Consider the following 24,335-nt stretch of genomic DNA (forward strand, 5'->3'; position numbering starts at 1 on the left):
CGCGCCGGAGCCGCCGCCGCCCCATTCCGCCACCCCGCCGCCGATCCCCCTCACCGCCGGAACCGCCATCCGCCGCCGCCGGCGGCGGTTTTCTTCAGAAAACCGCCCGGTTTTTTTTATAAAAACCGCGGTTTATTTTTTTATAGATCGGTTCGGTTTTTCCGGTTTAGTTATTTTGCGGTCGTACGTTCGTTTTAACGAACGGTTTTCGTCGTTTAACCGCAGACAGCGAACGTTCGTTCGTTAGCCTGTTCGTCAGTTTTTTCTTTTTCTCGGATTTTTCGCGAATATTTTCGATCGCGATTTCTGATCCGATTTTCGTTTTAGTATAACTTTTCGCTCGTTTATCGGAGTCAGGCAATTCAAGCGCCTAGAGTTTCGTCTCAAAACCCTCTTTCTGTTTAAACAAGTTTTTGCTACTGTAAAATTTGACTTAAGTCCAGATTAGTAAACGGAGATTGTTTCTTTCGCAGTTTGAGTTTCGTTGCTTCGTTCGATTTGATTCTTTTTGCAAACCGGAGTTCTTAAGTTGAACTTTTTGGTTAGATCTCTGATTTGAGTTTTACCCGTGCACCCTTGCTTGATTGCTTATGTATGTATTGTTTGTTTGCGATAGAGTACCCGGAGTGCGAAGCGTGCTACTACGAGTCTCTAGGTTTCACGGATCATCAGCAAGGCAAGTAACACTTTGATCATACCTCTTTACCACCCAACGCTCAAACTATTGCATGGTTAGGAACTGTTTAATACGTGGGTTTTGGGAAGTAGATGAGGTAGTACCTATTGCCCTGTTTATTATCAAACCTTTGGGAGTTACTTCTACGTTGCTTATATTGCTATGCTATGCTAGTAGACGTGGATTGGGTTTGAGTGATTACATGACAGATGTGAGGATGTTAATTAATGGTTCAACTTAAGGTGGCTACTTAAATACACATCTGGGTGGATTGAGGCACCTGGGGAACCCAGCGTTGCCTATTTTTTGGAAATCCCGGGGTACCGTGTGATTCTCCTATGGACCGCCACCCAGGCTCAAAGGGATCATGAGATTATTCATGCTAGAAACTTCCGTGTGCAGCCACAAGCTATTATGGGCTCTAGCATAGTTGATTAAGTCGTGTGAACTCTTACAGTGGTAGACTAGCAGATGTAGGGGAAAGTAGGTGTAACTGTCTACCCATTGTAAGGTGCTAACGCTTCTGAAAGACTGTGTCTCGGTCATCCGTTTCTCAAACACCATGTAGTGCGAGAAATCAAACGGAGGAGATCGAGTCTTGTGGGGAAAAGTGCGCAAACCTCTGCAGAGTGTACAATCTAATCATGGTTAGTCGTGTCCCCAGTTATGGACATCTTGAGTATCTAGTTCTTGGATTATCATGTGAATCTCATCATGTTACTTAATTAAATTTGTTGGGTTTAATGAAGATTGCTTAATTGGGGTTGATTTGGGTGAACCTTCTCAATGTTTAACTACCACCATAATAGTTAAATAAAATTTATTCCTTTGTTGTAGGGAAAAATTGGTTTTTTGCAAAATTGTAACCATAGAGCTTTCCACCAGCCAAATATGCATGTAGTGTTAGCATTATTCTGCTCATTACTCTCTATGTGTTACATTGCCAGCATATTCCATGTGCTGACCCGTTTTCGGGCTCCAACGTTCATGTTGCAGACTTTTCAGACGACGAGTAAGGTGCCATAGGTCGTGGTCTTATACTCAATGATGCCGTTGGAGTTGATGGACTCACTTTATCTTCCAAGCCTTCCGCTGTTATCGTATTTAGAGGCCTTAAGCCATATTTATTGTAATAAGTTCTCTCTTGAGACTATTCGATGTAATAAGTGTGTGATTGCTACTCTGTTATAAATCCTTCAAGTACTGTGCGTGTCAGCATTACCGATTCAGGGATGACACTGATGCACAGAGACTAGACTGTTTGAGGTCTGGTTGCTACACATCTAGCTAATAACTATGGATCCGAAGGTCTGAGGTAAACTACTGACACATCACCGGAGAGGCTATGGTGTTGATGTAGAAACCCTCCGTGATTGATGCCCCCTCCGGCGGAGCTCCGAAAAAGGCCCCAAGATGGGATGTCACGGGTACAGAAGGTTGCGGCGGTGGAATTAGGTTTTTGGCTCCGTATCTGGTAGTTGGGGGGTACGTAGGTATATATAGGAGGAAGAAGTATGTCGGTGGATCAACGTGGGGCCCACGAGGGTGGAGGGCGCGCCCAGGGGGTAGGCGCGCCCCCTACCTCGTGCCCTCCTGGTTGATGTCTTGACGTAGGGTCCAAGTCCTCTGGATCACGTTCGTTCCGAAAATCACGTTTCCGAAGGTTTCATTCCATTTGGACTCCGTTTGATATTCTTTTTCTGCGAAACTCTGAAATAGGCCAAAAAACAGCAATTCTGGATTAGGCCTCTGGTTAATAGATTAGTCCCAAAAATAATATAAAAGTGTATAATAAAGCCTATAATGTCCAAAACAGTATAATATTACATGGAACAATAAAAAATTATAGATACATTAAAGACGTATCACCAAGCTGGCTGATGGTATAGCAGCCTGCTAACTAACGGGGCCGTCGCAGACGGCATGCGACAACTATCCACCTTCCTAAAGACGGGGGTCGCACAGAATGAGCTCATCTCACGGTCTCGTGACCGGCTGGCTTCGCGCAGTCGGATCCCAGGAGGGACCATCCTCGTCACACGGTTGGCCAGAGGACTGCAACTCTGATGGATGCCCCGGTGAGTAGGCAATCCTACTGATCTTTACAAATTTTCAACGATGAAAGTTAATGACTAGTTGCAGTATAAACCATCAATGTCCTTCACTGTTTGGAAATGTAGGCCGTAGTTTGGCCATCCAAGTTTAAATTTGACCAAAACTAATCTGAGAATATGTGGATTATGTTGAGGCACAATAAGGTTATGTTTTTCCAAAAGTACCTTCTTGTGATTGTGATTTGTAATATTGTACTTCAAACTTGGATAATAAATTAACACCTTATAGATTTCCTACAGGAGGGAGTAGTTCCCACAGCGAGAATATTGGCTCTTGTTTTTCTTTTTCAGCCGGTAGCTTGATGGTTCAGATCATTTCTTGATATTGATGTATCAGAGGATAGTACCAGTTGAGCAGCTGATACATCAATCATAAAAATACGATTAAATAGCTCAGCAGTCTTGTCAGCACCGACAAAGCAATTTTTCATATGGTCACTACTGCGACGTAATATGCCAAATAACTAGTATGACACTGCAACAAGATATAATTACAATTACTGTCAGTTGCACAAGGAATGGAAAACTCATCACTAGGCTGACAAAAATAGGGGCGGCTAACTGGTGGCTTGAGCAACTGATGAAAACAAACTGTGGTGCGTTATGGCGTGGAGAACACAGCTACAGAAAATGGTGATGTGTATCACTCGACTAAACGCCTATGGTAGCCTGATTTCGTATCAATAACATTCTAATCCCCTTTTCTCTCAATGTAAATCCATCCACATGATGTAGTATGTAATAGATTACTTCATGCTGATTCTGCATCAACCTTTGTTTTAGTACGTTATAGTTCATTGTCAACTAGATATATGTCCATAAAACTAGATTGTACCACTGACACATAGCTTATAAATTCTCCATGGGATCAGAACTGCAGGAGTAGTATCTCGAAGCATATTCCAGCCCAATACACGAAAAACAAGATTATACTCACAGGAGTAGTATATATCTCAAAGCAGAACAGAAGTACCATTGCACTCACAGAGCAAGAAGTAGAGCAACAGTTTTAGCTTGCATGAACAAGTGGAGCAAATTGCTCAGAGGTACATCCGTGGCGATCGTACATGGACGAACTAATACATCAGCCAGTGAGTATCCTCGTATACACTTTGAAAACAATTTCAACATCGGACTTAGTAGACACTTGCAGGCGAGAAGAAGTTGCTGTGCCCTCCAGCGTGAAGATTGGCCGCGGCATTGCACCTCTTCTCCTTCTCGAGCGCCTCTTCAGCCTTCCACGCTGCTTCAAATGGATCATGGAAGATGATCGGCGGCGGCTTGGAAGTCCCCACGTCTTGGACAATGGATGACTTTTCGTTCGTCGAGACAGCCTCCCGCTCCTGCTCTTCTGCTCCTTCATCGAGTATAGCCCTAAGGAACTCCAGCTCGTCAGCTTCGAGCGGGACGATTTCTTCTGCAGCATCAGCGAAAAGCTTTTGCGGCCCCTCTGGTTCCAAGTAGTAATCCTGTTCGATGCTGTTAGTAGCTCCGACCGGGAGATTTTCCTCCACTTGTGACCCGAGAAGCTCATCGATTGTGCAACAGAACCGGACAGTGTCGTCGTCAGCTTCAGGTACGGACTCATCCGGCAAGAAAACCGGTGCTGCAGCGGTGAACGACGATGTGGCAGGTGCCGGGACGGGGACGGCACCGCGCATCCTCTTCTTGTGGCGCGGCGGATGAGGATCGGCGGCGGCAGCGGGCGCTGGCCTCTTCTGCGCGTGCGTGCTCCGGGTCACGGCCTCTGGTTGCTGTTGCTGAAGCTTGTACGCCTCCGATTCCTGCCGGGCCGCGTCAGGGGCATGCTGAGCCAAGTGCATCTTGCAGAACACCTTCACCCCGTCGCTGACGGTGGCCTCCGGCAGCAGGCACCGGTACTCTTCCATGACCCAGCCTGTCGACTTGCCCTTCTTCTTGAAGGAGAGGTTCTTGACCTCACCGACCTTGACTCCCGCGTGGCAAATCTCCGTGGTCTTCTGGATGGTCCAGGTGCCGGCGCCGGCGCCGCGCACGCTCTGGAGCCTGCTCCCGTTCTTGCTCTTGCACGTGGTGAAGAAGAACCGGTCGCCGCTGCTCACGGCCTGCGGCGCGGGCGCGTATCGGGCGGCCAGATCCTTGGGCTCGCAGCCGGAGATTTCGACGCGGTGGATGAGCTTGTCGGCGCCGTGCAGCGTCTGGCCGGAGATGAGGCGTGGCAGGTAGTAGGTGACGGCCTCCACTTCCGTAGGGCTCAGCCGGTAGTGGTGGAAGACGTCGTCGACGTCGAGCCCCTCCATCCCGGCCGGCGGCTGCCCGATCTGCCGCTAGGGTTCTACTGCGGGGGAAAGGGTGATGTCGATCGAGGGAGGGCGGGCGGGCGATTGGGATTTTGGCGAGGTTTGCCTGCGGGATCGGAAGGTGTTGTGGCTTGTGGGACGCCAAGATGTTATGAACTTGTTGATATTTAAAGACGCTGCACTAGGCGATGGAGGACGCGTAAGATTTCCTTTCTCTGAATCCGACTATGTCCCCAGTTTCCCGTCAGTTATCTGAAACTTGGCGTTCCCGTTTGCTTTAGTTTTCTGAAAATTCCCGTCAATCCGATGATGATGCGGTGCTGAAAATGTAGAGAATAGATTCCGTGCCGATCGTAATTCTTGATTTTGGGTAGTACAAGTCCTATTCTTTTCATCCATGGCAACACCGGCCTCAGAGAGAAATTGTTGGCCCCTGTCCAACTGCGTGCGCAATTAACGTCGGCCATGGCAGCACCGGCCTGTGTGATGCCTATTCACCAATGCAGGATTCACTCCATGTCTTCCAGTCAGAATGGAGTCAAGTGGCCTGGAACTGGTACTTGGTAGTCACCCAGCCATTTTAGGAATGTATCATCAAGACCAGCCCAGCCCATACTACTACTTATCAAAGCAGTTGAGACTTGAGTGCTATACATACATAAAGAAATGCCAGAAATCTATGACCATCATTCATCAGGGTACACTACCAAAACCTCAGCTCTTCCGTTGCACAATCTAAGGCATGAGACTACTGATTTCTACTTCCTCTTTTCTCCCGTTACATTCCTTGAGCGCTTGAGGAACGAGGAGGACAAGGGATATAAGAAACGGAAAAGGATAGTGTCATATGGAAGGGTGGATCGTCAGTCAGTAGTTGTTGCTGTTGTAGCCGATGTAGTTGTTGCGGTAGCGCATCCCGTACTGCTCGTAGAAGGTGTCGCCGTAGTTGACGGCCTTGATCTCCACCATGCGCCGCTTGCTGTCCACCTCCTGCACCGCGCCGAACACCACCTCGTTCGTCGTCTCGCAGCTCTGCTCGTAGAACGTCTGCGGCCCGGAGGAGTACTGCCTGTGCTGCTGCAGCTGGTACATCTGCTGCTCCGGCTGCCGCCTCTGCTGGTGCTGCTGCTGCAGGTGGTACGCCTGCTGCTCCGGCGGTTGCCTGTGCTGCTGCCGGTACACCTGTTGCTCCAGCTGCTGTCTGTGCTGCTGCAGCTGCTGCTGGTGGTGGTGGGGATACACTTGCTGCTGCTCTGGCGGCGGTTGAGGACCGCGTGCGTCCCAGCCGCCGAGATAAGGCTGCCCGTGGCGGACGTGGTGAGCCTTCTCAGGCTCCGTCGTCACGAAGGCGTAGTTCTTCTGAGGGGTTGGCCCTCTCGAGTCCAGCGGTGGAGGCGTTTCCCCGTGCGGGATGGCGTAGCTTTCTTGCACTGGCCAAGGACTAGCCCTTCTCTGCTGGTGCTGCTGATGGTGCTGTCTTGCGGGGCGCTTCTTTCGGGAGAACATGTCTGCCACGGATGATTTTGCTCCTCCCATGAGCTTGCCCACTGAGGTGAAGAATCCCTCTTCAGCTTCGTCTTCATTTGGGATCAGCGGCGGGCCAAACGAAGGCTTGAATGGCTGCTGGTATGGTTGGTATGGCTGGTACGGAGGGATGCTTGCATTGCTGGGTCTTGGAGGCGTCTGAGGTTCCTGCATGGTTGAAATTTCAGTTACCAAGAAGGTCACTGTAAATTTGCTGCATAAATAAAGCAGTTCTGAAGAATATGTATGGACTCTGCCTTTTACTTTAGTAATGATCTAGCTAGGCTCGCTCTTGAGGAATAATAAAGTGAATTCATAGCACCACTGATGAATGGGTGAACAGGCTGTGGGCAAAAGGACGATGGACACCACATCTACGTGACCAAAGGCTGACTGTAACATATTCATGAGATGGCCTGCTGATGTAGAACCATGGTCCAGTATAGACCCTGCCCTACTTACCAAGCCATGCTGCCAGCAAGTGTGCATGATGTTTTCCTCAGAATAACAAAAACAGTTTGGCAAAATTACCTCTGTTGCTGAGACCATTCCTAAAACACGGCGCTGGAGCAACGCAAGCATGTAACCAAAGAAACCAGCAGCAAAAAGCAAGGCAACACCTGTAATAAGCATTTAAACTGAAGTAATTAGTGATTGTGGTTTTAGTGGAACTTCCTTGTGAGCAGCGAATTCATGATAATATGGCTTCAGACAAGAATAGTATTCGTTGGTGAGATAGTACTATTGGAAAGGTTAATGGAATGTACCTAGAGGGAAACCAGCTTCATCCTGATATTCACAGTCATCAGGCTGGAGCGGAATCTCCCGAATTGCCTGGTTTCCTCTGTCAATGACCAAGAGGGAGCAGCTGCTGCTGACATAGCGGATTTCAAAATCTGTTGAAAATTTTGCATCGTCGCTGGGTCCATCCATGTGTCCACCTCTCATTGATTTTCCCCCAGCAATGGTTGTGACCCCTACACATTATTGCTCACCCTGTCATGAATCTCCTCATTACCACTTACAAATTCATAAGGAGACAAGGACATTTATTCTAGATGTTTCTTCAAGATCCACAAAAAAAAAAATTCTGCAGCCAAACTGAATAAAGCCCAAAGATCTGTACATAAAAACAATTTGAAAAGTACAAATTGTGAAGTTAAAATGGCTGGGCAAACTCGAAGCAATCATATCAGCACCATATGATATTTATCATAAAAATATATAGATGTTTTGCCCATGAAACCCCTTGGTTTAATTGAACACACTCAAAACACATACAATCTGATTGAGCAATTATGATGTCAAGGACTGCTGATGTCAAGAACTACTGATGTCAAGGACTACTGATGGGCACCAATCAGCCGCAAGAAACCAAAGCAAAACTTCAGAAACCAAGAACCGAGCTCACTTACTTGCAGGGTAATTCAGCTACCCATAATTAGACTCTAGATACATTACCTGTTATAACATTTAAGCCTGTGTGTTTGATCTCCGCATCCACTCTTACAGCTTACCTTATCCCAAATGCAACTTTTGGACACAAGTGCTAAGAAAAATTACCGCAGAAGCTCAATCGAAAACAAAGATCAAACATGGGTTGCTAGGGCATTACAAATATCATGTGAACAGACCCTACAATAAGAAATTTTAGCTTACCTGTATCACTGATCTTTCTTATCGCCATGTTCATAGCGTCTGCAACATAAATGTTGCCCCTGTCGTCGACTGTAAATCCCTTAGGGTGGTTCAGCTTGGCCTCTCGGAGCCTACCATCAACATGACCAGATAATCCTTCAAGCGAACCAGCGACAAGCTTCGGCCTGCTATCTGCATGGTTTGAACCATTTTCAAGAGATGCAACGGAAAATAGTATATAAGCTGAACAGTAGCTACCACAGAGAAAGACACAGAGTTCATCACTTCAGAACAGAAAATACATAGGACGTGTTTGCATACCAAAGCTGGAATGACAGATCTTCACATCAGAGATGGAAGATTTTGATAATAACTGTGGCCAACAAATCATACTATATTTCGCTACAAAATGTTCAGGCAAATACTTGCCGTGTGTGTAAAACTTCTAAACAGGGGAAGTGAAAGTGACCAGGCCCGTAACACATCACTATCTCCTCAGGAACTCATAATTGCAAACTATAATAAACTAACAAACATATCGCAATCAAGAAACATGCCTGACCAAAGCCCTCAAAATTCAGCATGCAACCATCACACATCACCCCTGACCAACCACCCAAACAAGCCCACATCATTTAGTTAACAACCATATTTAGCAGAAACCCATGATGACTGGTACTACTAATACCAATATATAGCAGCAAAGCCTGAAAAGGACAGGAAGAAGCAGTTGGAAGTATGGGGGCATGCTCACATCGGGACAAGGGCAGCTGGACCCTATAGAGGTTGCTGTTCATGGAGTCGAGCAGGAGCAGGTCGCCGGCGGGGGTGAGCTCGACGGAGTGCGGCTCGATCCCCAGACTGCTGCCGTCGAACACCGTCTCCACCGCGTACCCGCCCTCGTACTTCACCATCGACCTCCCGGACGCCGCCGCCGCCGTCGCTGCCAACAGACACAAAGATTCCGTTGAGGAAACCGAAACGCGGAAACCCCGGGAAAGAAACGCACCGATTACCCGTCCTGGCGGTCGATTTGAGCGACCAGAGCTTCTTGGCCACCGCCGTCGCCGTGCTGGTCAGGAGCCCGCCCAGAACCTCTGCCGCCGACGGGCACCAACCAATCAGCCGGGAGAAACCAAAGCAAAAAACTTGAAAAACCAAGAGCCGAGCTCGCTCACTTGCGGGGTACGAGGACGCGGCCGAGGCGGAGACGGGGGCGCCGAGCAGGAGGGCGGCGACGAGGAGCGCCGCCACGCCCCTCGCGCTCGCCGCCGACGCCGCCCTGGCCTCCATCGCGTACTGCTCACGTGCTCCTCCCGTGGAGCAAAGAGCCAAGAAGCGGCAGAGCTAGCAGGGGAGGCAGGGAGATGGGGGAGGGGACTAGGGGGGATGTGAGGAGGGGGAGGCGGCCATTTGAGGACAGGTAAAGAAGGTTGAGAAAACACCAAAGGATCCAGACCTCTTTTGGGGGGACCTGCAGTTCTCGCTCTCCGCCAAAAAAAGGCAAGAAAAGAAGAGGGGCGGGCAGAGATCAGAGGGAGAGAGAGAGAGAGAGGACAGAGAGTGGAAGTGGAAGAGACAACAGAGTGGTGGTGGAGCTCGCTGCTGTGCTATGGCTGCCGCCTCTGGTACACTGCTGCTCGCCCGTCTTGTTGCCTTTCTTTTGGGTTTCCTATGTTTCGGGCCGTGGAGCATTTTCATCGAAGCTCAAACAGGCCGGCCCCTGGACATGTGTTGGGTCGGGCTGTGAACCCAAAGCCTGAGCCCGACCCGGCCTGCTCCAAAATAAAGAAATAGTGCACCTTTTGTATTTAATCAAAATAAAACTATTTTATTCGTATATGAATACATCACTATAGTTGTATTTTTGTAGAAACCCTATTTTTGAGTTGATTCGAGTGTTGGGCTTCAGGTTCGATTCATGAGGCTGGCTCCCATGCCTTGCCTAGGTTTACTTGGGCACGACCCTCAAACATTTCTTCATGGTTTGTTTAGGAAATCGGCTCCATCTAAAACCCTACTGAAGCCCCTTGTTTGGCCATTTTTTTCCAGCCCCTAATTATCCAGAATTAAATTTTGGGGAATTGTCCACAAAATTAGCCATCCACTTCTTTTCCGAGATTGTAGTATGAGTTGTGTGCTAAAATATTTGTAATACCCTTGTACTAAAACAGTGTGCTAAATTGTCTGGTTGTTTCCAACAGTTTTTCGTCGAATATGAGCATGAAAGCGATTTACGAATATCATAAAATGCTAATTATTACAACTAAAAATGTAGTAAAGTTTCCTTCATAACAAAAGGGGGTAAACTACAAAGAGAAGGACTAATCCCAAGGTACTAGACTGACATTTAATAGCCTCACGTGTTGCAGCCATGATACTATTATCTTCTGGTGGTAGAGCGTTGATGCATGTACACGTCAATGGAACTTGCACCTACGCATGATAGTCAAACCTGTCAAAATACTCATCATGTAGCTTGCTATCACGAATGCAATTGTGGAAACATATGCATACACTGACGATCATCTTTTGGGTCTCTTGTTTCGTACCGTGCTATGCCTAGGAGAACTCGCCATTTCATCTTGTGAACATCAAATGATCTTTTGAGAACCTTTCACAAAGAAGAATGGCGATGCTTGAATGTCTCGAATCTCCCCCTCGGAGGGTGTTGTTGTAACTCTGGTACATGATACTCTTGCTACATATCCAACTATCCAACTATGTTTGATATATGGAGTCCATAAGGTAGTATTTATCTACAATAAGTACATTACGAATGTACAACATAGCATTATGTACAAGAGAATATATATAAGAGATTACTCGTGGTGGGTTGTGGAAAATGATCATAACAAACTATAGCATCGCTCCATAAATGTATGTCGTGAACAAATCAGCCATCCAGGAAAATAAAAATGAACCTCATGTCGAAATCATGCACTCCCATGCCATTTTCACTTGTATAACCTTTCATATTCCTATGTTGGGGCTTCAACTCCTTGGGCACAACCACTTGAATGTGTGTTCCATCTATGGCTCAAAAAGAAATTTTGAAATGAGGCCAAAACTTGGCTCTTCTAAGTATGGGGTGACGTTCAAAGAAAGAAGGATCAATTGGTCTAATGTAATTACCGGCAATGCAGTCTACACACTCCAAAATCTGATGGAACTTTTTGTGATGACAGAATGACTATGTATAAACCAGCCTGTGGTATTATTAGTGGCCCGCCTTATCCCCAAAGTCCATAAAAAGGAGTCAATGCTTTTTCGGATGATATGTTGCAAGTTGACTTAAGCCCATACTTCTCAACAACATATCATGTAATGGGTGAAACACCAACCTTCTCATTCGGAACATAGAGTAGAATTTTATTGGATCTTGCTCATTTCCTTCCACCCACTGGAGTGCTCGTTCTCTTCCACCCATTGGAGGCATGTAACAAGGTGTAAGGGCATCTCCAAAGCGGACCCTCAAACCGCCCGCATCCGTCCAAACCGCGCGGTCTTGACGTGTTTTACCACCCAACGCGAGCCTGTATTGGACCGTCGACCATTTCAGACGCACTTTTTCCCGCAAATTGGAAGCAAAGTTGGGGGTGCGGGTCTCCGGACAGTAGCCACGTAGGACACCGACACCCTCGGCCCACTCAAATCCTCCTCTTGGTCCCATTTTTTCCACTCCGCCCCTAACCCCCTTGCTTTGCATTCGTGCCCTCTTCCTTCGATGCCACCGATGTACCTCTCTGGCTGCCACCCAGGCATTGTTGGACGTCTGCAACCAGCAACCACGTGCCCGCTCGCCTTGAACTACGGCGTCGTCCACCTAGGATCTGTCCACAGCCAGGTACCTCCACCCCCTTGTCAATGACGCCCATGGCGCTCAACACGCCCGACAGGTGTTCAGCCAAATGCCATTGAGCCTATTTTCGAACTTCCTGTTTTTTTGTAGAGTACGAAGGATGGTGGGGTACTCGAGCATGGAGGATGAGTTGTTGTCGATGCGTGGTTGGTCGTATCCGTGGATTTTGTACGAAGGAGCAAAAGGGGCTATATATTGTGCTATTTTCTATCTGAACTTTGATAAATTCCGTTGTGTGTTGAAATGTGGTTTGAAACATATGCGGGTAGCGTTAGATGGTCGGCTCCCGCATTTGTATCCGTGGACTGGTCCCCCTATCCACGGACGGATGCGGGAGCCAATTTGCAGGTCAGTGTTGGAGGTGCCCTGACTCTGTGGTGCATACGACAATCTCTTACTTAATGATGCTGAAGGAAATATGCCCTAGAGGCAAAAATAAAGTTGTTATTTATATTTCCTTATTTCATGATAAATATTTATTATTCATGCTAGAATTGTATTAACCGGAAACTTGATACATGTGTGGATACATAGACAAAACACAGTGTCTCTAGTAAGCCTCTACTAGACTAGCTCGTTAATCAAAGATGGTTAAGTTTCCTAACCATAGACATGTGTTGTCATTTGATTGACGGGATCACATCATTAGGAGAATGATGTGATGGACAAGACCCATTCGTTAGCTTAGCATAATGATTGTTAAATTTTATTGCTATTGCTTTCTTCATGACTTATACATATTCCTTTGACTATGAGGTTATGCAACTCCCGGATACCGGAGGAATACCTCGTGTGCTATCAAACGTCACAATGTAACTGGGTGATTATAAAGATGCTCTACAGCTATCTCCGAAGGTGTTTGTTGGGTTGGCATAGATCGAGATTAGGATTTGTCACTCCGAGTATCGGAGAGGTATCTCTGGGCCCTCTCGATAATGCACATCATAAGAAGCCTTGCAAGCAATGTGACTAATGCGTTAGTTACGGGATGAGGCATTACGAAATGAGTAAATAGACTTGCTGGTAACGAGATTCAACTAGGTATGAAGATACCGACGATCGGATCTCGGGCAAGTAACATACCGATGACAAAGGGAATAACGTATGTTGGTTCGACCGATAAAGATCTTCGTAGAATATGTGGGAGCCAATATGAGCATCCAGGTTCCGCTATTGGTTATTGACCGGAGAGGAGTCTCGGTCAAGTCTACATAGTTCTCGAACCCATAGGGTCCGCACGCTTAACGTTCGATGCGATTTATATTATATGAGTTATGTGATTTGGTGACCGAATGTTGTTTGAGGTCCCGGATGAGATCATGGACATGATGAGGAGTCTCGAAATGGTCGAGAGGTAAAGATTGATATATTGGATGATAGTATTCGGACACTGAAAGTGTTGCGGCATGTATCGGGTACATATCGGAGTACCAGGGGGGTTACCGGAACCCCCCGGGGGAAGATATGGGCCATATAGGCCTTAGGAGGGAGCACACCAGCCCACATAGGGGTGCCCCCCCATGGAAGGAGGCCGAATTGTCTTTCCTTCTCCCCCCCCCTCTCTTCCCTTCTCCCCCTTCCGGTAAAAGGAAAGGGGGGAGGCCGACTTGGACTAGGAGCCCAAGTAGGATTCCTCCTACTTGGGCGCGCGTAGGGCTGCCTCTCTTCCCCTCCCTCCTTTATATACGTGGGGAGGGGTGCCTAGAACACACATCAAACATTGTTAGCCGTGTGCAGCGCCCCCCTCCACAGTTTACGCCTCCGGTCATATTCACGTAGTGCTTAGGCGAAGCCCTGCGCGGATCACTTCACCATCACCGTTACCGCGCCGTCGTGCTGACGAAACCCCCCCTCGACACTTTGCTAGATCAAGAGTTCGAGGGACGTCATCGAGCTGAATGTGTGCAGAACTCAGAGGTGCCGTACGTTCGGTGCTTGATCGGTCGGAACGAGAAGAAGTTCGACTACATCAACCGCGTTAACAAACGCTTCGCCTTTCGGTCTATGAGGGTACGTGGACACACTCTCCCCCTCTCGTTGCTATGCATCTCCTAGATAGATCTTGCGTGAGCGTAGCAAATTTTTTGAAATTGCATGCTATGTTCCCCAACAGTGGCATCAGAGCCAGGTCTATGCGTAGATGATATGCACGAGTAAAACACAAAGAGTTGTGGGCGGTGATAGTCATACTGCTTACCACCAACGTCTTATTTTGGTTCGGCGGTATTGTTGGATGAAGCGGCCCGGACCAACCTTACATGACCACGTTCATGAGACCGGTTCCACCGACAGACATGCAACTAGTTTTGCATAAAGGTGGCTGGCGGGTGTCTATTTCTCCAACTTTAGTTGAATCAAATTTGACTACGGCCGGTCCTTGTTGAAGGTTAAAACAGCAAACTTGACGAAACACCGTTGTGGTTTTGATGCGTAGGTAAGAACGGTTCTTACTAGAAGCCCGTAGCAGCCACGTAAAACTTGCAACAACAATGTAGAGGACGTCTAACTTGTTTTTGCAGGGTATGTTGTGATGTGATATGGTCAAGACATGATGTGATATACGTTGTTGTATGAGATGGTCATGTTTTGTAAAAGCTATCGGCAACTGGTAGGAGCCTTATGGTTGTCGCTTTATTGTATGAAATGCAAATGCCATGTAATTGATTTACTTAGCGATAGTCGTAGAAGCAATAGTTGGCGAGACGACCACGACGCTACGATGGAGATCAAGATGTCAAGCCAGTGACGATGGAGATCATGACGGTGCTTTGGAGACGGAGATCAAAGGCACAAGATGATGATGGCCATATCATGTCACATATTTTGATTGCATGTGATGTTTATCTTTTATGCATCTTATTTTGCTTAGTACGGTGGTAGCATTATAAGATGATCCCTCACTAAATTTCAAGGTATAAGTGTTATCCCTGAGTATGCACCATTGCTACACTTCGTCGTGCCGAGACACCACGTGATGATCGGGTGTGATAAGCTCTATGTTCACATACAACGGGTGCAAGACAGTTTTGCACATGCGGAATACTCAGGTTAAACTTGACAAGCCTAGCTTGTACAGACATGGCCTCGGAACACTGGAGACCGAAAGGTCAAGCGTGAATCATATAGTAGATATGATCAATGTAGAGATGTTCACCATTGAAAACTACTCCATCTCACAGATGATCGGACATGGTTTAGTTGATTTGGATCACATGATCATTTAGATGACTCAAGGGATGTCTATCTAAGTGGGAGTTCTTAAGTAATTTGATTAATTGAACTTAATTTATCATGAACTTAGTCCTGATAGTATTTGCATATCTATGTTGTAGATCAATAGCTCGCGATGTAGCTCCCTTATTTTTTTGATATGTTCCTAGAGAAAACTAAGTTCAAAGATGATAGTAGCAATGATGTAGAATGGGTCCGTGATCTGAGGATTATCCTCATTGCTGCACAGAAGAATTATGTCCTTGATGCACCGCTAGGTGACAAACCTGTTGAAGGAGTAGATACAGACGTTATGAACGTTTTGCAAGCTCGATATGATGACTACTTGCTTTATGGCTTAGAACCGGGACTTCAAAAATGTTTTGAACGCCACGGAGCATATGAGATGTTCCAGGAGCTGAAATTGGTATTTCAAACTCATGCCCATGTCGAGAGGTATGTGACCTTTGACAAGTACTTTGCCTACAAGATGGAGGAGAATAGCTCAGACAGTGAGCATGTGCTCAGAATGTCTGGGTACTACAATCACTTGAATCAAGTGGGAGTTAATCTTCCAGATAAGATAGTGATTGACAAAGTTCTCTAGTCACTATCACCAAGCTACTAGAACTTCGTGATGAACTATAATATGCAAGGGATGACGAAAACGATTCCCAAGCTCTTCGCGATGCTGAAATCTGTGAAGGTAGAAATCAAGAAAGAGCATAAAGTGTTCATGGTTGACAAGACCACCAGTTTCAAGTAAAAGGGCAAGGGAAAGAAAGGGAACTTCAAGAAGAATGGCAAGCAAGTTGCCACTACCATGAAGAAGCCCAAAGCTAGACCTAAGCCTGAAACTGAGTGCTCCTACTGCAAAGGGAATGGTCACTAGAAGCGGAACTACCCCAAATATTTGGCGGATAAGAAGGATAGCAAAGTGAACAAAGGTATATTTGATATACATGTTATTGATGTGTACTTTACTAGTGTTCATAGTAACCCCAGGGTATTTGATACTGGTTCAGTTGCTAAGATTAGTAACTCGAAACAGGAGTTGCAAAATGAACAGAGACTAGTTAAGGGCGAGGTGATGATGTGTGTTGGAAGTGATTCCAAGGTTGATAAGATCACCATCGCTCACTCCCTCTACCTTCGGGATTAGTGTTGGACCTAAATAAATGTCATTTGGTGTTTGCGTTGAGCATGAATATGATTGGATCATGTTTATTGCGATACGGTTATTCATTTAAGTCAGAGAATAATTGCTATTTTGTTTACATGAATAAAACCTTCTATGGTCATACACCCAATGTAAATGGTTTATTGAATCTCGATCGTGGTGATACACATATTCATAATATTGATGCCAAAAGATGCAAAGTTAATAATGATAGTGCAACATACTTGTGGCACTGCCGCTTATGTCATATTGGTGTAAAGCGCATGAAGAAACTCCATGCAGATGGATTTTTGGAATCGCTTGATTATGAATCATTTGATACTTGCGAACCGTGCCTCATGGGCAAGATGACTAAAACTCCGTTCTCCGAAACAATGGAGCGAGCTAATGACTTACTGGAAATAATACATATCGATGTATGTGGTCCGATGAGTGTTGAGGCACGCGGCGGGTATCGTTATTTTCTGACCTTCATAGATGATTTGAGCAGATATGGGTATATCTACTTAATGAAACACAAGTCTGAAACATTTGAAAAGTTCAAAGAATTTCAGAGTGAAGTGGAGAATCATCGTAATAAGAAAATAAAGTTTCTACGATCTGATCGTGGAGGCGAATATTTGAGTTATGAGTTTGGCCTTAACAATGTGGAATAGTTTTACAACTCAAGCCACCTGGAACACCACATCGTAATGGTGTGTCCGAACGTCATATCCATACTTTATTAGATATGGTGCGTTCTATGATGTCTCTTACCGATTTACCACTATCGTTTTGGGGTTATGCATTAGAGACAGCTGCATTCACGTTAAATAGGGCACCATCTAAATCCATTGAGACGACACCGTACGAATTGTGGTTTGGCAAGAAACCTAAGCTGTCATTTTTTAAAGTTTGGGATTGCGATGCTTATGTGAAAAAGCTTCAGCCTGATAAGCTCGAAACCCAAATCAGAGAAGTGCATCTTCTATCACAGATCCGAAGGCAAGATCTTTATTGCTAAGAATGGATCCTTTCTAGAGAAGGAGTTTCTCTCGAAAGAAGTGAATGGGAGGAAAGTAGAACTTGATGAGGTAATTGTACCTTCTCTCGAATTGGAAAGTAGCTCATCACAGAAAATCATTCCCGTGATGCTTACACCAACTAGAGAGGAAGTTAATGATAATGATCATGAAACTTCAGATCAAGTTACTACCGAACCTCGTAGGTCAACCAGAGCACGTTCCGCACCAGAGTGGTACGGTAATCCTGTTCTGGAAGTCATGTTACTAGACCATGACGAACCTACAAACTATGATGAAGCTATGATGAGCCCAGATTCCGCAAAATGGCTTGAGGCCATGAAATCTGAGATAGGATCCATGTATGAGAACAAAGTATGGACTTTGGTTGACTTGCCCGATGATCGGCAAGCCATAGAGAATAAATGGATCTTCAAGAGGAAGACGGACACTGATGGTAGTGTTACTATCTACAAAGCTCGACTTGTCGCAAAAGGTTTTCGACAAGTTCAAGATGTTGACTACGATGAGATTTTCTCACTCATAGAGATGCTTAAGTCTGTTCGAATCATGTTAGCAATTGCCGCATTTTATGAAATCTGGCAAATGGATGTCAAAACTGCATTCCTTAATGGATTTCTTAAAGAATAGTTGTATATGATGCAACCAAAAGGTTTTGTCGATCCTAAAGGTGCTAACAAAGTGTGCAAGCTCCAGCGATCCATCTATGGACTGGTGCAAGCATCTCAGAGTTAGAATATACGCTTTGATGAGTTGATCAAAGCATATAGTTTATACAGACTTGCGGTGAAGCCTGTATTTACAAGAAAGTGAGTGGGAGCACTACAGCCTTTCTGATAAGTATATGTGAATGACATATTGTTGATTGGAAATGATGTAGAATTTCTGGATAGCATAAAAGGATATTTGAATAAGAATTTTTCAATGAAAGACCTCGGTGAAGCTGCTTACATATTGGGCATCAAGATCTATAGAGATAGATCAAGACTCTTGATAATATTTTCAATGAGTATATACCTTGACAAGATTTTGAAAGGAGTTCAAAATGGATCAGTGGAGTTATAGCCTGTATTGCAAGGTGTAAAGTTGAGTAAGACTCAAAGCCTGACCACGGCAGAAGATAGAGAGAGAATGAAGTCATTCCCTATGCCTCAGCCATAGGTTCTATAAAGTATGCCATGCTGTGTACCAGACCTGTTGTGTGCCTTGCCAATGAGTTTGGCAAGGGGGTACAAAGTGATCCAGGAGTGGATCACTGGATAGCGGTCAAACTTATCCTTAGAGGACTAAGGAAATGTTTCTCGGTTATGGAGCTGATAAAGAGTTCGTCATAAAGAGTTACGTCGATGCAAGCTTTGACACTGATCCGGATGACTGTGAGTCTCGATCTGGATACATATTGAAAGTGGGAGCAATTAGCTAGAGTAGCTCCATGCAGAGCATGGTAGACATAGAAATTTGCAAAATACATACGGATCTGAATGTGTCAGGCCCATTGACTAAACTTCTCTCACAAGCAACACATGATCACACCTTAGTACTCTTTGGGTGTTAATCACATAGCGACGTGAACTAGATTATTGACTCTAGTAAACCCTTTGGGTGTTGGTCACATGGCGATGTGAACTATGGGTGTTAATCACATAAAGATGTGAACTATTGGTGTTAAATCACATGGCGATGTGAACTAGATTATTGACTCTAGTGCAAGTGGGAGACTGAAGGAAATATGCCCTAGAGGCAATAATAAAGTTGTTATTTATATTTCCTTATTTCATGATAAATGTTTATTATTCATGCTAGAATTGTATTTACTGGAAACTTGATACATGTGTGGATACATAGACAAAACACCGTGTCCCTGGTAAGCCTCTACTAGACTAGCTCGTTAACCAAACATGGTTATGTTTCCTAACCATAGACATGTGTTGTCATTTGATGAACGGGATCACATCATTAGGAGAATGATGTCATGGACAAGACCCATCCGTTAGCTTAGCATAATGATTGTTAAGTTTTATTGATATTGCTTTCTTCATGACTTATACGTATTCCTTTGACTATGAGATTATGCAACTCCCGGATACCGGAGGAATACCTTGTGTGCTATCAAACGTCACAACATAACTGGGTGATTATAAAGATGCTCTACAGGTATCTCCGAAGGTGTTTGTTGGGTTGGGATAGATCGAGATTAGGATTTGTCACTCCGAGTATCGGAGAGATATCTCTGGGCCCTCTCGGTAATGCATATCATAAGAAGCCTTGCAACCAATGTGACTAATGAGTTAGTTACGAGATGATGCATTACGGAACGAGTAAAGAGACTTGTCGGTGAGGAGATTGAACTAGGTATGAAGATACCGACGATCGAATCTCGGGCAAGTAACATACCGATGACAAAGGGAATAACGCATGTTGGTTCGACCGATTAAGATCTTCGTAGAATATGTGGGAGCCAATATGAGCATCCAGGTTCCGCTATTGGTTATTGACCGGAGAGGAGTCTCGGTCATGTCTACATAGTTCTCGAACCCGTAGGGTCTGCACGCTTAACGTTCGATGACGATTTATATTATATGAGTTATGTGATTTGGTGACCGAATGTTGTTCGAAGTCCCGGATGAGATCCCGGACATGACAAGGAGTCTCGAAATGGTCGAGAGGTAAAGATTGATATATTGGATGATAGTATTCGGACACCGGAAGTGTTCCGGAATGTATCAGGTACATATTGGAGTACCGGGAAGGGGGTTACCGGCACCCCCCGGGGGAAGATATGGGCCATATGGACCTTAGGAGGGAGCACACTAGCCCACATAGGGGTGGCGCCCCCCCCCCCAAGGAAGGAGGCCGAATTGTCTTTCCTTCTCGCCCCTCTCTTCCCTTCTCCCCCTTCCGGTAAAAGGAAAGGGGGGAGGCCGACTTGGACTAGGAGCCCAAGTAGGATTCCTCCTACTTGGGCGCGCCTAGGGCTGCCTCTCTTCCCCTCCCTCCTTTATATACATGGGGAGGGGGCGCCTAGAACACACATCAAACATTGTTAGCCGTGTGTGGCGCCCCCCTCCACAGTTTACGCCTCCGGTCATATTCACGTAGTGCTTAGGCGAAGCCCTGCGCGGATCACTTCACCATCACCGTCACCACGCCGTCGTGCTGACGGAACTCTCCCTCGACACTTTGCTGGATCAAGAGTTCGAGGGACGTCATCGAGCTGAACGTGTGCAGAACTTGGCGGTGCCGTACGTTCGGTGCTTGATCGGTCGGAACGAGAAGAAGTTCGACTACATCAACCGCGTTAACGAACGCTTCCACTTTCGGTCTACGAGGGTACGTGGACACACTCTCCCCCTCTCGTTGCTATGCATCTCCTATATAGATCTTGCGTGAGCGTAGGAATTTTTTTGAAATTGCATGCTACGTTCCCCAACAGATGCCACATTCAAAGCAAATGCAACCATGTCCAACTAAAATTCCTCTTCTTCTTCTTGTTCTTCATTTGAAATATCCATCTTCCACATAAACATACACATATAATAGGTTAGCAAACATGTAGGATTTTGAATGGGGGTATTTCCCCAAAACAAAAGGTTTTATTTTGAGGGACCGGCCAAAATCGTGGGTTTTGGGGGATTTTGAGATACACTGCAATTTTTGAGGGAAAATTGAATTCTGTTGTGCTTTTGATTATCCAGTCCCAGATTCTATAGAGTCGGGTCAAAAGAACTGGCCCGTTATAGCAACCCTTGCCTAAACTCTAGAGGCCCCTTGTACCACACATACCTCATGCGACACTTTTCGTCCTTGCATCACCCCTAAAGTCCCTCTGTGCCCACAACCTCCCTAGGTCCTATCTTGCTGCTGCCATAGCTCCATGCCACTGGCCTCATCTCCTACGGCTGCCTCATGCCCTACCTTCCCCTCCATCTACACCTTCCGTTCTCATCGACCTTTCGGTCAGCCCTTCGGCCTCATTTTTTTATTATTCACCACTCTTAATCTGTCAAAAGTATGTATAGAGCAGCCTGCACGCGTATGGACACACGGTAGTGTGAGATTCTCTCATACTTGGTATATAATGCCTCGCAGTTACAACATTGGGCCACATAGGCAAACCTAGTCAAACCTTGTTCACATACAAACATGGTCAAGGATCTATCACCCACCTAGAGCTTCTCCAATTCAGATGATTCACAAAAGCTAGGAAAAGAAAAAATGCAGGATTAGAGTTTCATGTCCTCTTGTATCTTATAGGATAAATTGGATGGAACAATGTTCCATGAGCAATTTTAACATGGCCCCTCTTACCTCCTATTTTCACATGAGAGGTAAGAGTATAGAAATAGAGGTATGAGTTACTCAAACCCAATACTTAATAAAATCAACGGCTCGAATCTATTATATACTCTTGCCTCCCATGATGTAAGAGGGGCCATGTTAAAACTGCTCATGTTTCATAGAATAGGGAAAACAAAGGAATTCTACAAGATATTTGTGTGGGTGGAAAGTTTCCTCCAAAATAGGTTGCAAATGAATCCTAAAGAAAAATCCTAAGGATTCCAATCATGCAAATCAATCGACCATCATAGGAAAAAATCTAAGGATCTAGATCCTCCAAAAATCATGTGAAACACCTTTGAATCAAAGGAGCCCGAGAATATTAGCAAGCTTGACCATCTTGTCTGCCCACCTATCAAAGTCCGAATCAACTTCTCCTTCCTATATACATCCATGAAATCATCTAGTTTTGGATCTATATAGGAAGATTTTCCGACATCACCAAAGATTTGTTGTAGAATCCATTGTACTCCTTTGTCACCACAACTCCAGTTGCAGAATAACCACAACCCTTCTTCCATCGCCTCTTTTAGGTCAGCCGACAACTGGAGCATAAACAACTTCTCACCAATGTTGTGAAAAGCGAGCATCACAATCATGACTCCAAGAAAATCTCATGGTTGAGTAAAAGGACTACATATTCCTGGGTTCTTGGTATTAACCTGATTAAGAGCCATCCACTTTGTGTCGATTTGCATATCCTCTTACTCAGCATCTAGGTTTTAATCATCAAAATCATCTTGCTTTAGCCACAACTTGTTGAGGAGGTTACATAATCCTCATCCTCCATGTTATGTGTCCTCTTCTCAGGCTCTCGTTCATTATCACCATAATGAAAAACCCCACCCTCTGCTACCACACGACACTAGAAATCTCTCTCCTCCGGCTTTCGTTTACAACTCATGATCCACCGCATGGCCGAGAAGGATAATAAATCTACCCCTTAATCGACTTGAGTGGTATTACACACCGGGGGGGGGGCGAGGGGTGGAAATCTGACATGGATTGAATGGTGGAACTCATGGCATGCGCTAGGGTCGCCATGAGGAAAAGGAAACCCTACTTTTATTGGTAGAACATATATGTAGTCTTTTCTAGTCAAATCTGGCCTATATTGGATATACAACCAGATAATGAGGTAACTGAACACACAAATGCAGAAAGAACCCTAACAAAAGAGAATTACATCCAAGACAATGTGCTTCAGAGTTGTAGCTAAAGCCGCAACGTCGTAATTGGGTCACCATAGCTCTAGGCAGTGATAGACAACATCGAAAATCCTGCTATTAAGTGCCTACAAAGGCCTATATAAAGTGCCAAACCTCGCTGAATCGCCGCAAAAGTAGAACATTGGGTACGACGAAGATTTGCAACTACCGATCTAAGCAGATTAGTGGGCGTGCACCACTCCAATCTAGGCAGACACCGAACCAACCTGTCAGACCAAGCCAACGACCTCATGCACAAAGGCTCAGAAGAAGGGTTGTTGAAGAAGTTTTAAACGTTGGGTACGACGAAGATTGGCAACCAATGCAAGCAGATTAGTGGGCGGCATCACCCCAATCTAGGCAGACATCGAACCAACCTGTCAGACCAAGCCAACGGCCTCATGCACAAAGGCTCAGAAGAAGGGTTGTTGAAGAAGTTTTATTAAATTATTTTTGCAAATAGTTCGTTGAAGAAGTTGAATTCCCGCAGACAATGCCCACGTACCCATATGACAACAAGAATCAATTCATCGTCGGTTAAGACCGATGGGGAAAACACTCTCGGGGTCATCAACGACATCAAACCAAGCATCACTGAGACGGGAGTGAAATCGGATGACAATTATTTGAGACAGTACGCCCATTACGAGTCGCTAGGACACCACAATCTAGTTTCCAAATATAAGCTCTTTTAAAGATTTCAATACGAACTACATACGAATGTATATAGACATACTTTAGTGTGTAGATTCACTCATTTTGCTCAATATGTAGTCTGTATTGAAATCCGTAAAAAAGCTTATATGTAAAAAGCGGAGGGAGTAAAAGAAATTCTTCATGCAAACCAAAGATGGAGACCAGAGGTTCACACTCTCTATTGCCTCCAGCAACCAACCGGGGACGAGAACCGTGGAGCTCACGGAAGGAAGCCCTCGCTTTAACCTTTAAGAACCCTAACTTGGTCGCCGCACATGGATCTCACGAGAAGTATTCCTATGTGTAGTCTAGCCAATGCCCCATCCCGAGGGCGGCCGGAGTTGTCACTGAGTTAATTCTCGTACTGTGCACGACCGGAGCGTGCAGCCGTGCACATCTGCCCAGTGATCGACATGGCTACGGCAAGACGGTACGTGTGTCAGTTGCTTCCCACCACGGCAAAAGCGTGCCACGTTCGACTGTTGGAGAGAGCTCGAGCGGCCCCCTCGTCTAACACATTCAGTCCGCCCGGCCAACATTCTATGATCCGGTGATGTACTGCATATATCTGCATGCAAACATCACAAG

At 45.6% G+C, this 24,335-nt stretch overlaps 1 protein-coding gene across 1 annotated transcript; it reads right to left on the reverse strand.

Moving 5' to 3' along the window:
• Positions 1-5,658: 5,658 nt before the first annotated feature.
• On the reverse strand, positions 5,659-9,671 carry LOC123165435 (uncharacterized). The gene is made up of 7 exons (XM_044583073.1): positions 9,410-9,671; positions 9,248-9,328; positions 8,986-9,174; positions 8,253-8,423; positions 7,361-7,570; positions 7,125-7,213; positions 5,659-6,761 (listed from the first exon to the last, which is right to left on the reverse strand). The coding sequence occupies exons 1-7, from the start codon at positions 9,522-9,524 to the stop codon at positions 5,937-5,939; spliced, it is 1,680 nt and encodes a 559-aa protein (XP_044439008.1). The 5' UTR covers positions 9,525-9,671; the 3' UTR covers positions 5,659-5,936.
• Between the last annotated feature and the right edge of the window lie 14,664 nt (positions 9,672-24,335).

This window comes from Triticum aestivum, chromosome 7D, assembly GCF_018294505.1.
Source record: "Triticum aestivum cultivar Chinese Spring chromosome 7D, IWGSC CS RefSeq v2.1, whole genome shotgun sequence".
Classification (NCBI taxonomy): Eukaryota; Viridiplantae; Streptophyta; class Magnoliopsida; order Poales; family Poaceae; genus Triticum; species Triticum aestivum.